The 16,177-nt window shown below is 42.8% G+C and overlaps 1 protein-coding gene across 25 annotated transcripts in view; it reads right to left on the reverse strand.

Annotated features, from left to right (window-relative positions):
- TTLL5 (tubulin tyrosine ligase like 5) overlaps window positions 1-16,177 on the reverse strand; it is a 152,924-nt gene that overhangs the window by 122,577 nt on the left and 14,170 nt on the right. For 23 of the 25 annotated variants that reach the window (XR_004842984.1, XR_004842983.1, XR_004842985.1 and 20 more), the window contains 3 exons: window positions 6,122-6,223; window positions 5,909-6,000; window positions 3,734-3,841 (listed from right to left, as the gene is read on the reverse strand). Coding sequence is in view for 19 of the 25 variants with exons in the window: in XM_009646667.2 (XP_009644962.1) it covers window positions 3,734-3,841; window positions 5,909-6,000; window positions 6,122-6,223 (302 nt within the window). In the remaining 6 variants the exon portion in view is untranslated. Of the gene's footprint in view, window positions 1-3,733; window positions 3,842-5,908; window positions 6,001-6,121; window positions 6,224-12,418; window positions 12,503-16,177 lie in introns of those variants that run through there. The other 2 variants (XM_035901965.1, XM_035901951.1) reach the window with 2 other exon arrangements.

Consider the following 16,177-nt stretch of genomic DNA (forward strand, 5'->3'; position numbering starts at 1 on the left):
GTTCCTTGAGCAATGCCACCTCTGCTGAGAGGGACCTGGGAGTCCTGGTGGACAATAAGCTGACCATGAGCCAGCAATGTGCCCTTGTTGCCAAGAAGGCCAATGGTATCCTGGGGTGTATTAGGAGGAGTGTGGCCAGCAGGTTCTCCTCCCCCTCTACTCTGCCCTGGTGAGCCCCCACCTGGAGTACTGTGTCCAGTTCTGGGCTCCCCAGTTCAAGAAAGACAAGGAACTCCTAGAAAGAATCCAGAGGAGAGCTACTAGGATGATAAAGGGACTGGAGCACCTCCCCTACGAGGAAAGGCTGAGAGAGTTGGGCTTGTTCAGCCTGAAGAAGAGAAGACTGAGAGGGGATCTCATCAACGCATACAAATATCTTAAGGGCGGAAGTCACGAGGATGGAAGCAGTCTGTTTGCAGTGGTGTCCAGCGACAGGACTAGGGGCAATGGATGCAAACTGAAACATAAGAGGTTTCAGTTGAATATGAGCAAGAACTTCTTCACTCTGAGGGTGGCAGAGCACTGGAACAGGCTGCCCAGGGAGGTTGTGGAGTCTCCTTCTCTGGAGATATTCAAAGCCCACCTGGATGAAGTCCTGTGTAGCATGCTCTAGGTGAGCCTGCTTTAGCAGGGGGGTTGGACTAGATGATCTCCTGAGGTCCCTTCCAACCCTTACGATTCTGTGATTCTGTGACTAGAGCTGGGAATTAAACAGGGAACTTAAATATATTGCTCCTTCAGGCTCATGTTTCAGTGAGTACAGCTACACTGGATGCTTGTAAAAAATGTATTTCACCCAGTTGCTTTCATTTCATCCCCTACTAAACCACCCCACAGAGAGATTTTTCAGACTGTCTGAAAGCAGGCCTTACTGCCTTTTCTAGCCCTCCCAGAAGTGCTTACTCCAGGAGCAAGAACAATGCAGTCTTTGATTGGCTTGGGCATATGTATCCCTATCGTACCTCCTGCTCCCACAGAGGTATCATGTCCCTCAAAGTCAGCACAAAATCCAGTTTCTCTTAAAGAAGGCTCAGGAGGCAACCAACAACTCAGCTAGTGACCAGCTTCAGGACAATGCAGTGGTTCTGAGTCCTGCAGCATGCCTTCCTCTGGAGCTACTGGTTAAGACAACTTCTATTTGCAGCTTAATTTTACATGAAGAATTATTATCTAGTAATAAAGAACAAAATAGAGGCTTGAGATCATATTGTTAATAACAATGCATGAACAAGGCTGCAACAAAATCATGCAGTACTTATACTACTTTCCATGATGCACTTCAGAGGAACAAAACTACTGATCATCCCAAGTCCTCTGAGCACTGATTATTACTAGAAGGCAGTAAACACCTCACATGGCATGGCCAAAAGGGGACTCACTACAATCTTTCCACAAATTCTCAGCAGCACACCACTTTGACATTAGAATAAGAATCATCCTGACCTACCACTCTCACTTTCTAGGCAAGCATGGGCAGCTGGAACCAGACAGACTGTCTCACCAGTCTTATTTTAGAACACGAAGCAGCCATGAATGGAGTCTCTTCCCTTAAATCTAGAAAATAAGTATATTACATAAGAAAACCACATTTACTTGAGAAAGGAATGAAGGACCACAGCAGAACCAAACTGTTAGAGAAATAAAATGGGCAACCTAATCTAGACAAATAAGTACTTGTGATTTAATTTTTAGCAATAAGGTGGCAATTGTGCTGGAGTCGTATTCCCTAGAACAGCATTACAAAGACTATACTAAAATACACATTAAGCTAGTCATATTTATCTAAAAGCTTTCCAAACAAGGCCTACCTCTGTATCTGAATCTCATATATAGGTTTCTGAAGTCTGAGATACTTTTCAAATGATCAGTCTTTCTTGGGACACACATGCAGTTTCATTGTTCACATCCCAGAATGAAAACAAAACAAAAAGAGGCTCTTGGGAGCTTCTGCATGCCGCCTTGAAATCTTCATTCCCAGTTTTCTCCCTCATGTTAACAGCTATGAACTTAGCCATTCTGAACATTTCCAGCTAGAAAAACTGCCTTTTTACAACAGGGTTAAAAGTGGCACAACCAAAGAGCGTCAGAACAAGACGCACAGATGAAGAATGAGCCATACAGCATGACAAGGGCAGTTCAAATCCTTGAGACAAGGACCACCACTTAATTGTGGGGGAAGGTGGCAGAAAGTACCGAGCTCTGGAAATGCCTCAGGCTCCCTAGGGAAGCAGTATGGCTCCTACTTAAGCTCTTGTTCCTGGGAAGCTCTTAATTTATGTTTACACTGAAATAAATGGAACAAAACAGTTTATTTGTGGGGGAGCATCTGAGAGGGTGGTTAGTGCAGCCCTGGGGAGACAGCAGGAAGTGGGATAACCTCAGAGCCAGCCCTAGCAGAAAGTACATGAGGAACATCAGTTTCCACATACACAGCTGAGAGGAATCTAGAAACACAACTGAGGGAGGAAAGGGAGAAGCAAAAGAAAGAGCCAGTTAATTTTTTTGATGTGTTTTTCTTAATCCAGTTGTTGATATTTCTGGAGTAGCTGATAAACTGCTACTTCACTAAAACTATTATCTAACTCATAAATCCGCATGTATGCCAAGGTTCTCCAACTTTGTTCAAAGGCAGTCAGTCAGTCAGGACAAGCTAAGGCCAGAGAGGTAGCTAGCTTGGTAGGTAACTAAATAACATATCAGCCACAGCTCTTCCTTGATTCTTGACTGTCTCATCACTCCCAAATATCCAAAGATGACAGCATTTATGTTAGTGTTGAAAGCTGCAGAACTGTCAATACCCAAGTGCAATGCAAGGACCACACAAATGGATTTACCTCTCACAGGTAGTTTAATATAAGTCCCAATACCTAAACACAGGAAAGCTTAAGCCAAGCTTGGTCTTTGGTTTAAGCACCAACTGAGACTAATTCCAGACTCACTTCCCCTGCCCCGAGACTCCATCTTCATGCGTGTATCCACAAGAGCAAAGGGCGGCTAAGAGCAGGAGGAGGCCTCTTTAGGGAAGGTTGGGAAGCAGCCACTGGAAAGCGGGAGAAGGCACACTGTGGTACCAGCCGCTGCTTTCTGGACCTCATCCCAGCATCTGCTGCCAGCAAGTTCTCAAATCCCTTTGCCAGCACATAGTTCTGCATCCAGCTTCTGCCAGAAATAGGCTTTCACGCCACCATGTGGTACTCACACACAAGCACAAGCCCAGAAGCATTACCACCACTATCATTCCAGGCACTGCATTACACATTCCTCCCTAGTCCTCGGATGCATGTGGGACAATAATTCAGAACAACATTGAGCTAGATGGCTCAATAGAAAATATTAAATGCTCTAAAGGGATGTTTAATCATCCACAGCCATCCTTTGTAAGGGTATTAGTGGGTCAGTAACTTCAACTTTCGAGCACTTCCCCAGTTCCCTTTCAAGGCCTTTTCCATCATCCCATTTTCTAGCATGAGATTCTGATGAATGACACTGGCACTGGGGCACCTGTGATTCAACAAACCCTGCCCTCACAGAGGCCTATACTGAGGGGAAAAAAAAAAAAAACCAAAAAAAAAAACCCAAAAAACCAAAAAAAAAACCCCAAAAACCCAACAAAAAACCAACAGTATCTGGCTTCCTTGCAGTAGGGAATGCACATTTCTCTGTAGCATCAGAAAGATGGAAGTTTCAAACAGTATTCAAAAGCCAATCAACAAAGATGTCCACAGTGCCTTACCAAAGCAGCTGCCACGATGTGAAAGAAAAGTTCTACAAGCTGTGGCAATGGCCAGCTCAGCAGAAACTACAGTCTTGATAATCAGGTCCTCCACGTTGGCCATCAGCGCTGCAAGGAGGGAAGGGGCGGGGGAAAAAAAAAGGAAAAAAGTAGATTGTGAAGTAGCACACAATATCTAGAAAAGCATGAGAATATGCATATGGACAGATACCTTTGTGACTTAAAGCACGTGACAGCCTATGGATGACAAAGCAATGACGTTTGGAAATCCATGCAAGCATAAGTATAGAGATACATGCATAAGTATTCTAGTGCAAAAATACTCACAAATGAGAATGATGAAAGTGAGTATAAGTGCAGTGCAAGTAAGCAGAAACATGTGGCAAGCACATCAACACAAGTCAGCTGGAGTCTGATCACCGCCCACTCAGAGTATTAGGAAGGATTAAACAAGAGTGGGTTCATGAGATAAGCCCTTAAACTACAGAGAATAACCCACAGCCATTGAGATACAAACTTTTTCTGGTGGCCTTTCATGAGAACTGTTCTATGATGTTGCACCTTCCTCTAAAGCAGCTGTTCTGATACCATGATTCACATATTTCAAAATGATATAACTGGTGACAGCTCCCAGTCCTGCTGACCTATGCATAATCTACTGTTTCAATAGGGAAGCCTGTAAACAGAGCTCAGCAACAGGAATCTGAGCTGACAGAGAGAGCAAAAGGCAAGAAAAGATGCACATTAGATGTAGACCTGGATTCTACACTGGGTTTGGGATGAGTCATGCAATAGAAAGAACACCACACTTAGTTTCTGTTTTCAAGGACAAGCCATAGAGAAATGAGAGGAGGAAGGAATAAACGAACACAGGAGTTCTAGTCTGAAAAGTAAGTAGGGATGCTATGACAGCCTTCCCCACCCCTCAAAGGGAACAGAAGCAAACACACAAGACCTCCAGCAAACCCACACAGATATTTGCTAATCCCCATCCCAAAGAATATCTAATACAAACCACCTGACTAGAGAGTTTGATTTAGGCCTGCAATTACTATTTCTCACATTCAGATGATGACATGCAGGGACCTGAATCATTAGAGGAGCATACAAGCAAATTCAGATGTGAACTTCTGTGTTAGAAGACAACTAAGTGGAAGCAGCACAGCATGGGAATGTCTAAGTGCACATAAATATCCCAGAGCGCAAAAGTCTTGCCAGCCCAGACAAGGCCAGCACTTTTCACCCAGCATTCTGTTTCCCTACGACCAGAACCAGATGCATCAGAGAAAGGTGCAAGAAGCTTTGTAATAGATAGCGAAACCTGCTTTTGTTGCTCAGCAGTTTACTTAATTAAGAGTGCGTGTTTCATACTTTATGTTGGGGTGGGGTGTAGAAATGTATCAATATAAGTAACTGTGTGTACACAGCTTACTGAAAACATATGGTGCAAGTGATTGGACAGCCATGCACACATATGACAGGAAAAAAGTCTACTTCCATCTGAAAGCCAGATTCAACCCCCTTCCTCCAACATCTAAGTGTTCCCTGGAAACATTTGCAATATGGACATAGCTGCTATCAGTAGTGTTACTGATGCCTCAGTATCGCAGGTAAATTATCCCTTAAAGGATATACCTGGATTCTCCTCTGCAGATGCACTTACTCCCAGCAGACCTGGCAAAGGTGTGGAAGAGGGAGCTATTTTACATGAAACACAGACTGAAATGAAAACACCCAGCAAAAACCTGAGCCATGGAAAGATGACACCACATCCAAGAGTCATTCAAACTGGCACAGTTCTCCAGAGGTTGGTCACTCATCAGACTGAACAGGCCATGGGAGCAGTAGAGGGAGGGAAGCTTTTAGAAGGAATGGAATGACCTTAAGAAACGGGAAATGTAGGTAAAAATATTAAGAAACACACCCTGAGAAAGTCTCAGAATATTATTTGCAAAAGGGAAGGGGTAGGCCTCATCTCTGGGGATAGAGCTCATCTCTGGGGATAGAGAATAAATGCACAGCTCTACTGAGTAAGCTGTAAGGAACAATGCTTCCCTCCACCCTGCTCTCGTGCTAAATGGGACTCACTGGGGCTCTTCCCCGACTTCTTAGGATTCACACTAGTGAGATGATTAAGATCCAACAAAGGAATAAAAGAACAAGATCTGTACTGACCTGCCGTGTCTCTCCCCTCTTGTTTTAAGTACCTCAGCATTGCACTCATGCTCCACTTGTTTCCATAATCTTCTACTTCAGGATCATCACAGCTAAAAATAAATGAAAGAAGCAAACTGACACCGTTGGCCTACCTCTATGGACTTGCCTTAGACCAACTTAGGTAAATTGGCCCAACATCTAGAGATCAAGTTCCATTTTCCAGCCAAGTACCTGACATAATCTCCACTCTTCTTGTTGACGCTATAGTTGGTCAGATGCATGAACTGGTTTTTAATGTTCTTGGATGTCTGGTCATACCTCACTGTTGCAAACCTGTAAAGAGGGACAAAGATTCACAGCATTTCTTGAACAAATGACATGCTTGCTAAGTATGACGTACTACACAGACCACTCAACAACAACTAGGGACAGAATGCATGTAATGAGGCTTCAAATGCAACCTCTCCTCACAAAAATACAGTTTATTCTCAAGGGCCACATCCAGGTGCATTTTTTCTCTTTTTCAGTGTTTTAGAGCAGGGAGCATCATTTGTTCTCCTGGGACTTTCCACAGCCTAACACTGTACACATCATGCTAGGCACATTTTTTCCTCAAATGCTTAGATTTGTGGCACTCAGGCCTCCTGGCCAAACAAACCACTTTGCTTTAGACAGTCAGTGTCACAGTCCCTTCAATTTCTCAATAGGACCTACCATGAATATGTAAGATCCACCAGTCATGGGAAATACCCACATTCAGAGCAATCATACTACATATCACATACCGCAGTCAGTCCTGAAGTCTCACACAAGTACAGCTCAGTTTTTGTGTACTCTAAGGATGCCTTAGGAAAGATTGAGGCTGGAAACAGATTTCTACCATGAACAACTACACAGCCTACAACTGCCAGTCCTCTTTCTCCAGAGGCATCCAGGAAACCAGGTACAATCTTCAGGTCAGATCAATTTGTCCAACAAGGCAGCATCTACTCCAGGCTGCTGTCATTCTCAGAGACTACACAGCCCTTCCACAGCTCAAAGATGTCACCTAGCTGTGTACAAGCCCCTGAATGAGCATGGGAATACAGCATAAAATTGCACTAAGCAATTTAAATAGTAATCTTTTCAATAGCACATGTCTTTAAGAACAGGTTGAATGAATGCTGAAACAATATAAACTTCTGAGGGAGGGGAAAGAGCTTCCTGCAACCAACTGCTAGTACAGTTGCCCGTGCTACCCCTCCATTCCAGTTTGTGCCGTGCAGCTAGAGGGGAACTGATCATATACCTCTGCCAGGAAAGAAGAGGGTCAACATGAGAATGGGAACAGCAGCCAGGAAGAGTACAGGACTGTTTCTCTTAATAGCCATACCAATTTAAAGTGTTTAAAATTACATCTTGTGCAAAAATTGCTTTCTAAAGGTGTAGTTGCATGATCGGCCTTTGTCAATATGAGGATGCACTGCAGCTGAAAGCTCATCACCTGCTCAGTTGCACGCTCCAGCCACTCTACTTGATCTGCTCCACAAATTATGCAGCCACAGGCAAGTCAGATCACTTCACAGATCTGACTGAACAGCCACTTGAGCAAACAGAAAGATACTAATTAATTTTCAGTCAGATGCAGGTACACCCTCTTTCAGACTTAAAAAATGAGAATTTTAGGATGCAGAATCAGGACAGAAAGAAGGTGGTGCCTACATTTTAGGAGCAGGCCACAAAACAACTTAAAAAAACAAACAACAAAAAAAAAATCAAACATTAAACAGAGGCCAATACTATTTGTGGTAACATGCAAAATCCTACATCCAGACAAGGACATGCCATCATGTTAAATAGAATGTAATAGAATAATTGCAGTTGGAAGGGACCCACAATGATCATCTAGTCCAACTGCAATCATTGTCTTAATCTGCCTGTAATCAATTCCTGTTTCAATATATATTTGAGGACTCAGAGGGCAGAAACCAGGGCATCTGGTTGGCAGAACAACCAGTATGAGCCACTGCTGACCACCACAGATCTTAACAAGCAGCATGTTCTAGTTAAAAAAAAACCAAAACAAAAATCAACAAGAGAAAAAACACCTTCTTCACTCTGACCACCCTCCTATGCCACAATAGCTTAAGATGCCAATGTCTCAAAAGAGATAAAGCAGAGTAAGAATGGGTAAAGGGGAGGTCAGACACATGCTATCCTAAGAAGGCAAGAAAGTAGCAAGAAGAGCTGGGTTAGTTGAAGAAAAGGAGAGCAGATTTGGGTGAAGCCTCAAAGCAGGAAAAGGGAGGCAGTGTTCAAGAAAAATGGAAGAGGGAGAGGAGGAGGAGAATTTGGAACTGTGCAATGAAGTTAATGTCCCAAAAAGAATGCATCCCCAAATTGCTTTATTAATAGTAATCTCTCTTCATCCTTCCCCTATTTTCTGTAGTTCAGAAGAAAGTGAACTATACGAGGACATTAACAAATTGCACAAAAAAAAAATCCTTCCTTTAGAAAGGACTGCCAAAAAAAAAAATATATCTCATTTCTCAGTGAAAATGAAGCCACTACTGCCCTCACTTGGTAGCCATTTTGGAGAAACACCTCTCTCTACACAAGAACTATACCAGCAAATCCATAAAGATGCTCATCAGATTATATCTATCCTTAAATACACAGGTGGGAGCAGGAAAAAGGAAACTCTCCATGATGGCACTAACTCTAAGTGGCAAGGTTAAAAAAAGTGAAAAAAATTTGCACCACATTTTTCTGAGCACTAACTACATATGAAGTCAGAGCAGCTGGCAACAGAAAAGAGTTTGGAAGTTTGGATGCCTTTTCCACATATTTCCACAGCTTAAAGTATTTGAATTTCTTTTCAGTTTAACTCTAAGTTTCCTGGATTTAGCACTTCTGTTTTGAAAATAGTGACAACAGCCCTATCATATACTTTGTTCTTAATTATGATTTCATCACCTCCACCTTAACAAACGTTTACTGGCAGCATACTGAAAGCATTTGTTTGATAATATGCTTTCAGTCAGGTCCTGGAAGATACTGACTACAAGCAGCAAGCTATTTCAAAGTCACAGCTCCCTTAAAACTTTGAAGCAGAAGGCAATTAGATTCACTGTGCTTATCAACTTTTTTTAATTATGCACATAATCACAAATATGAGGATATGAACCCCTGGCAGACATAAACAATACTTCCAAACAACAGTATTTCTTTACCTTGCAAATGCTTTCATTAGCTTCTTTCTACAGAGACCATCCTTAATTATTAGGTGGTCTGAGCTCCATGCCCATATAATTTACATTTCCATGGGAATTGATTATTCAGAAGGGATTTCAACATGTTCTAGAGCTCTCAGTACATAAACTCTCTTCTACAAGGATGCTGTCATCTTAAGGGATATCATGGGCCAATTCAGCAATGCATCAGAAAAATACAAAACATTTACTCAAATACACTATCAAAAAATCCCAAGCTTTAAATAGAATCAAATGCCAGCTTAATACATTCTCCAAAAGCTGGTTTGACAGCCTTACTAGCCTCACGCTACGGGCGAGTCTGCAAGCGGAAAATCCAAGTTATTTCTAGAGCCTCTATCAATAGCCTCTGGATGTTAAAATGGTGACAGATCACAAGTACAACGCTGGCAATAGCGTACACCCCCTTACACAGTTTCACACTTGCTTGGGATTGGAAGAGCATTACTACCACTGAAACACCAGTTACGATTATCTTCAGTACTCTATAATTCTACAGCTTTTCATATTATACTTCACTGTAGCTTTCTTCCACTGTAGTACCAAGGCTACTCATCCACCACACTTGTTCTCTTCAGAAAAGACAACAGACTTTGCATGCTACAGAATGTCTTGCTTCAACAGAAACTTACAGGTTATTTTTAGAGACACTAAGGTCATACAAACAGGCCTTACAGCAGGTGTGGAAAGTAGGAAAATTTCAATGCTTGTAAAATCTTCTAGGTATTAACCCGAGATTAGAATAAACTCTTGAGTAATCTTACAATCTTTTCAAGAATTATTTAATTTTGGTGCCCTCTCTTTTCCAATTTTGGGCCCCTTCTAAGAATAGAATATTTGTCACCTAAAAGGTAAGGGCCAAGGTCCCAAAAGCAATTTAGAAACTATATGGTAAGGCAGCACAGAAAATAAAGGGCAAGCCTGATGTTTTCCCAGTAACACAGTTTACCACAAGCACATGCTGCAACATTCTGCACGAGCTCTTTTTCTAAGCATTAAAGGCTTCATGCCCAGGTATCTCATATTGCTATAATCCAGCCAAAGAGTGATGAAGGCACAAATAACTGAGGCCAGGTCATCATCTGCCAGGATAGGACTATTTCCTAGCCAAAGCATTACTCGTGGATGCTGCTATGTGGGAGCCTGCAATCAGCCAGGAATCCAAGAGCACTCCTAAAGTGGAGGCTGGACTGTCCACTTGCAGAGGCACATCTTCAGCCAAAGGAGACTATTTTATCAAGCGAAACTCTTCAAAGTGCTATCTTCTGCTCACTAGCACCACCTCTTTCTTGCTCTGCTTCAAGCAATTTATTTTCCCCCACTGTGATCCCATCCTGTCCAAGTTCTGGAGTACTCCATAGGCTTTGCAATGCAGAGACCCAACACACTTAACACTGCTGTGTATTGCTGGAAGCTAAGTGTGTGGTCTGAATGGTTCAACAACTGGATCCACACTGCTTTGAGTTCTTATAAAGAATTTTCCTGTAGGAATTGTCAAGAGGAAAAAAAGAAAATCTAGGAACAGGTGAAATTTTTCACTATTAGTCAGACAGGAAGGTTTCCTGGCACTTCAGTTCATTCTTCTGACCCCATCTCATCTAAACCAGCAGTTCTTCTTGTTAACAATGTGAAATATTATAGAGGTAACCAATAAAAGAATGGATGTCTGTTCTGTATCCACCATCAGAAGGATATCAACTCTGTTTTGGCTTGAATTTAGATTTGCTTTCTCCATAACTCAGGTTCTAACCACAAGTTTTCAAAGTTGGATTTCTCCTGTGTTGACTGAACTCTTTCACCTGCCAATGGACTTGGGGGCAGGGGGAGATGTGCAAAGGATGCAGGAGGAATGGTTACCTATCACAGTATTAACCTGGGTCACCTCTGTCATATGTATTACACAGAGATAATATAGCTCACAGCAGCAAGGACATAGGAAGCACCTTCCCCTGTCTTGATGTTATGTACTGTTTGTATTCACTGTCTAAATTGAACAACAAGTGATAACAAAGATATTAACTTTCATTAGCTTGTTTCCATGGCCTTATTGCACTCCCATTCTCTCCAAGATCCTCCACTTCTAGTGAATCTTGTCCTCTTAAAATCTGAGGAAAGGGATAAGTTAAGAAAATTAAGGACACCTACTAACATGATATACAAGAGATTAGATTCGAAAAGCATCTTAATAGAAATATTGTGCAAGACCTTCTACCCTAAAACTACAGACAGAAATAGGAAAGGTTAAAATGAGGTTGACTGTGCACTGTTCAGTTTCCACACAAACTGCTGCCAGCAATACAGCCTCCCAGGCAGGAGTAGCAGCAATCACATTGTGAACAGCCCTGGCAGCCTCCCTCCCTTTCACTGCAGCTTCTCTCTTTCCTCAGCAGGACAGAGGAGATGCCCTTCATTTCTGAATTCAAAACTTAAAATAGAGAAGTCACATTTGTACATTCAATTGTTCGGATACACCTGCCCATGTCTCAGCTGGCCACAGCCAAGTCACACAGGCACACGCCAGCTCAGATAAAGGCAACAACCAGTTCCCTTTACCAGCATCTGCACACTGCTACAGAGCTCACCTTCAACAACAGCACACTTGCCTTCTCTCTGGCTGCACTTCGTCTTGGATCAGAGAGGAAGAAAGAGCATTTAAAAGCAAGCTGTAGGGTGGCAGTAGGGGCAGCAGGTGGCCTGGGCAGCAGGAACAGAAAATCAAGTGAGAAATCCTTACTAATTCCTTCAGACTCCAGAATTACACTCCAGACTAACAGTACATCACGTAGAGGCATCCCAGCTCTCTACCGCCCTGTCATGCTTCAGACTTCCCCTGTTAAAAATCACTTCTGACATTCAGATACTGACATATTACTGCCCTCCACTCCCCATCTTGTAAGAGTTCACTATAAGCCTAATGAACAGGCTTAAGCTCCACTTTCAATAGGCCACCTACTCCACAAGTGACATACAGCACTTTCCCTGTTGACCTAGCAATGTACAAAACATGTCACAGAGCCCACACTTATCTCTAGAAATCCCTAAATCCACCACACCACACCAGATTTGATTGGCCTCTAACCCACACCCCTACACTGCCTTAACCCAACCAACCTACCCTTTTACTGTCACACATTCATACGGGACACTGCCCAAGGGGTTGTACACCACTCTTTGCCTTATCCCCAGCGTTACTTCAGGAAATGAATTGACCACAAGGTAAAGTTTGTCATATGCAAGTCATTTTGGAAATATGTAAACTGGATCATTAAATATTTACATAAGTTGTTACATGGTTTTGCATGAAACTTGGCAGCTCTGGAATGCTTGAGACATCTAGCCAGGGCCTGGGAAAGGAGGAGGAGAAGATAAAAAGACCCTGGAGTGGGAAGAAGGAAAGAATAGTTAATCCCTTTTCTCTCAAACAAGTCTTACAGAAAAAGCACACATTATGATAGTCTTTTCCATGACTGCACACAGAGTTCCTGCCTAAGTGTCCTGGAAATAGTGTAGTGTTTCTATAAGCACGCTCCTCACATTTTATGCTTGGAGTCACTTTCTTAGTCCCCCTTCCCTCCCCCTCCCCAATGCATTAGACTTTGGCTCCCCTGTTACGTCTCTCAGCTGCCACTTTGTTTAGGGAACTAAGGCCACATAGAAAGTTATTTTTCTCATAACCAATTTGAAAATTTTCAACTTATGCACTGCCATTAACAGGATTTTGAACCTATGGAGCATAAGGAAACACCATGAGGGTGACTGAACACTGGTACAGGTTGCCCAGAAAAGTTGTAAAGTCTCCCTCCTTGGAGATATTCAAAAGCCATTTAGATATGGTCCTGGGCAACTGGCTCTAGTTGAGCAGAGGGGTTGGACCAGATGACCTCCAGAGGTCCCTTTGAACCTCAGCCACTCTGTGATATGGTGAACCTCTTCTATTCCGTTTCTCATATTCTCTAGTTTCATATTGTGCAGACTTGTCACCAAGAGTTGCCAACCTCTGCTATTCTTTAGTACACTGACCTTGTCTGTTAAGCCCAACAGTGGGGTCATGTAGTTATACCCAGAGACCCACTATGCCTAGGTAGACCACCCTCTGCTACCCACAGACAGACTCAAACGACTAGGGGAGGGGAGGCAGAAAAAAATAAATTGAGGAATACGAAAGATGAAGATGGGTCTACGAAAGAGGTCAAGAATTAACTTGCTAGTTAGTATTTAGCTACCTTTCCTTCAGAATTTCCTAAAATATGCCATCAGTAAGACACTTTTTACTGGAGAATGGCGATATGCTATGTCCATATTACAACTACATCACTGCAAGATACTACAAATATTGCTTAAGGATCCATTTTTCCACTCCTTTTTTTAAATAATGCTTTCAACCAAAAGAGGAGTTTTGATGAAGCTCAAAAAGAGTAGGTTGTTCAAAATGAAACCCTTGTCCAAGGACCCTAACTAAGGGCCCACATCCTATACCACAGACAAGTGTTTAGCTATCTGCCATGGAAACCAGATTTAACAGAGGGCATCACTAAGCCATGACTTAAATATATATAGTAAAAAAATATAAAAAAAATACTTATCTTACTTCCTTGGCTTCCTTGCAAGTCTCAAACAGTAGCAGCCTGAGGCCCAACTACCCCATTTTACAGAAAAAAATTCAAGGTAAAGCACATAGTCTAAAATCAGGTAACAGGTGTCTGTATGAGCAGTAAATTTCTATTAATAGACATATATAGACAGACAGACCTTTCCCCTCAGTGATTCAAACCCTGCTTAATCTTAATTAAAAAGCAAGGAAGCAGCAGAAAGTCTCCTGGCTTGATGCTCTACCCACTGGTCCAAAGTCCACGGGGACATCTAGTGGAAAAACACTGCTCCATGGCTTCTGTACAAGGTGATGTCTACCGAAGTGGTTGCAGTCTGATCCCAGGTGTCCATGTAGAAGTGAGTCATGGTCCTTAAAAAGCGGAGGCCTGCCAGGCAGGGGTTACTGCAGGGGGGATGGGGCTGCTGCAGCCAGCTCGGCCAGCTTTGGCCTAAGCGCAGCCTGTGAGGTAATGTGAATTCTTGGCTCGAAGCGAGCACCTGAATTCTTTGGAAACCACAGGAATCCAGCACAGAAAAGGTAAATATCCCAGTGTAGCCAGTGCTAATTAGGAAGCCAGGCTACCGAAGGAGGAGGCACTGCGAGGCTGAGGGGGGCGAACTCAGGCAGCAGGATAGCAGCTGGTGGCAGCTGCTGTGAAGCCCAGCTGCCTACCCCGCCATTACAGGAACTCTCAGGTCCCTCTGGAAAGTCTCCTCCAGCTGCTGCTCCTTGGGCCCTTTGCAAGAACATTTGGTTTTCAGCTCAGTTTTGCCTTTTTTTTTTTTTTTAATCTATTTTTCAAATTCAGCGTAAATCTGGCAAAGAAGGTCCTGCTGGGCTAGGACCCTTCCAGCCAGAGCCCAGCTGCCTACCCCGCCATTACAGGAACTCTCAGGTCCCTCTGGAAAGTCTCCTCCAGCTGCTGCTCCTTGGGCCCTTTGCAAGAACATTTGGTTTTCAGCTCAGTTTTGCCTTTTTTTTTTTTTTTAATCTATTTTTCAAATTCAGCGTAAATCTGGCAAAGAAGGTCCTGCTGGGCTAGGACCCTTCCAGCCATTCGGGCTCAGAAATAAGGCTGCCTCAACCTGGTAGTTTAGGAAAAAAAGTAGGCTATAGAGAACTCTCCCCAAAACATGGAGTCATTTCACTATGAATTCCCGACACCCTGTGTCAAGTCCCCATTACATCTGCAGGCACCAAGCAAGACAGGTCTGCCAGGCTCCTTTCTGTCCCACAAGGAGGTACACAGAAGGAGGGAAAGTCAGACAGGAGAGAGAGAGGCACCCCTAACTGGCAAAATGGGGGAGGTTCACAAAAAGCTCACAAGCTATTCCTGGCCCCATGTCCTCTTTAGCTGTACTTCAGACACAAGTCAGGCTTGTTATTCTCTCCTTGCATGGACGCCCCCTCCAAAAGCCAGCATAATCCGCTAATTCAACAGTTGGCTGTAAGAACAGCCTTGGGACTTCCACATAACTGGGCTTGGTGAGTCACCTTCAAAAGCACAAAGTTTGTAATTAAGACTGTAATTTATTAACAATGCACCTCTTATTCATACTAGGATATAAAAGGTGAGTCAATAAATATATTCCATCACCTACTTGGGAAGTCTCAGATAAATAAAACTACCTAGACTTTTAACATATGATCAGTTTAACATATGACTTTAACATATGACAGTTACACTGTCAGGCAAACCTGGACAAAGCTTGCCAAGACCACGTCATTCTCCAAACCTATAGCTTCAATGCAAAGGTCCCAGCTACAATTCTCCATGCTGTGAATGACAGACGGCCAATCTAGATGATAACTATCCTTTCCAGTACCAAGGTACTAAATATCTGCCAATTTAAACAGATGTACAGCAGCACGCTTTGTCTACTTGTATTTTAAATATGTACTAGAAAAGTGCTAGTGCATTTTTCAATCCAGCAGACAAGGATCTTAAGTCACCCCAGTGCTGCTTTATGCCTTAAGCACAGCTTCAGTCTTATTTCAAGCCTCAAGAAAAAAAAAACCCATCCCCACTCCCTCCAAAACAGATTGCTGAATACTCCCACATGAATCTATTAGCCATGTTCTTTCTAGAGGTGGACCAAGCCCAAAATATGCAGGAGGAGATTTGATAGAGTTTGAGGGAGGCAAAACCAGAAAAGTAGTATTGTAACGAAAGATAAAAAAACATAGAACACATTCACTGATACCATTCTTAGTAACTCTCCAGAATTCTGATACCTGACTCAGTTGACCTAAGGCTTGGTCCCTATGACTCTGTCCCTACTAAATACAGCTTCTTCCACAGGGAATGGGGTGGAAATAGCTACAAAAGGAACCTACTCAACATCAGCACTTCCTAAGTTCTACTCAATATTCTTTTAGGGAATAAACAAAAAAAAGCTTTGAGGTCAAGATCTTACTGAAAAATGGGGGGGGGGGGGGGAAAAA

The sequence above is a fragment of the Egretta garzetta genome, unplaced genomic scaffold (assembly GCF_000687185.1).
Source record: "Egretta garzetta isolate BGI_Z169 unplaced genomic scaffold, ASM68718v1 scaffold79, whole genome shotgun sequence".
In the NCBI taxonomy this organism is placed as follows: domain Eukaryota; kingdom Metazoa; phylum Chordata; class Aves; order Pelecaniformes; family Ardeidae; genus Egretta; species Egretta garzetta.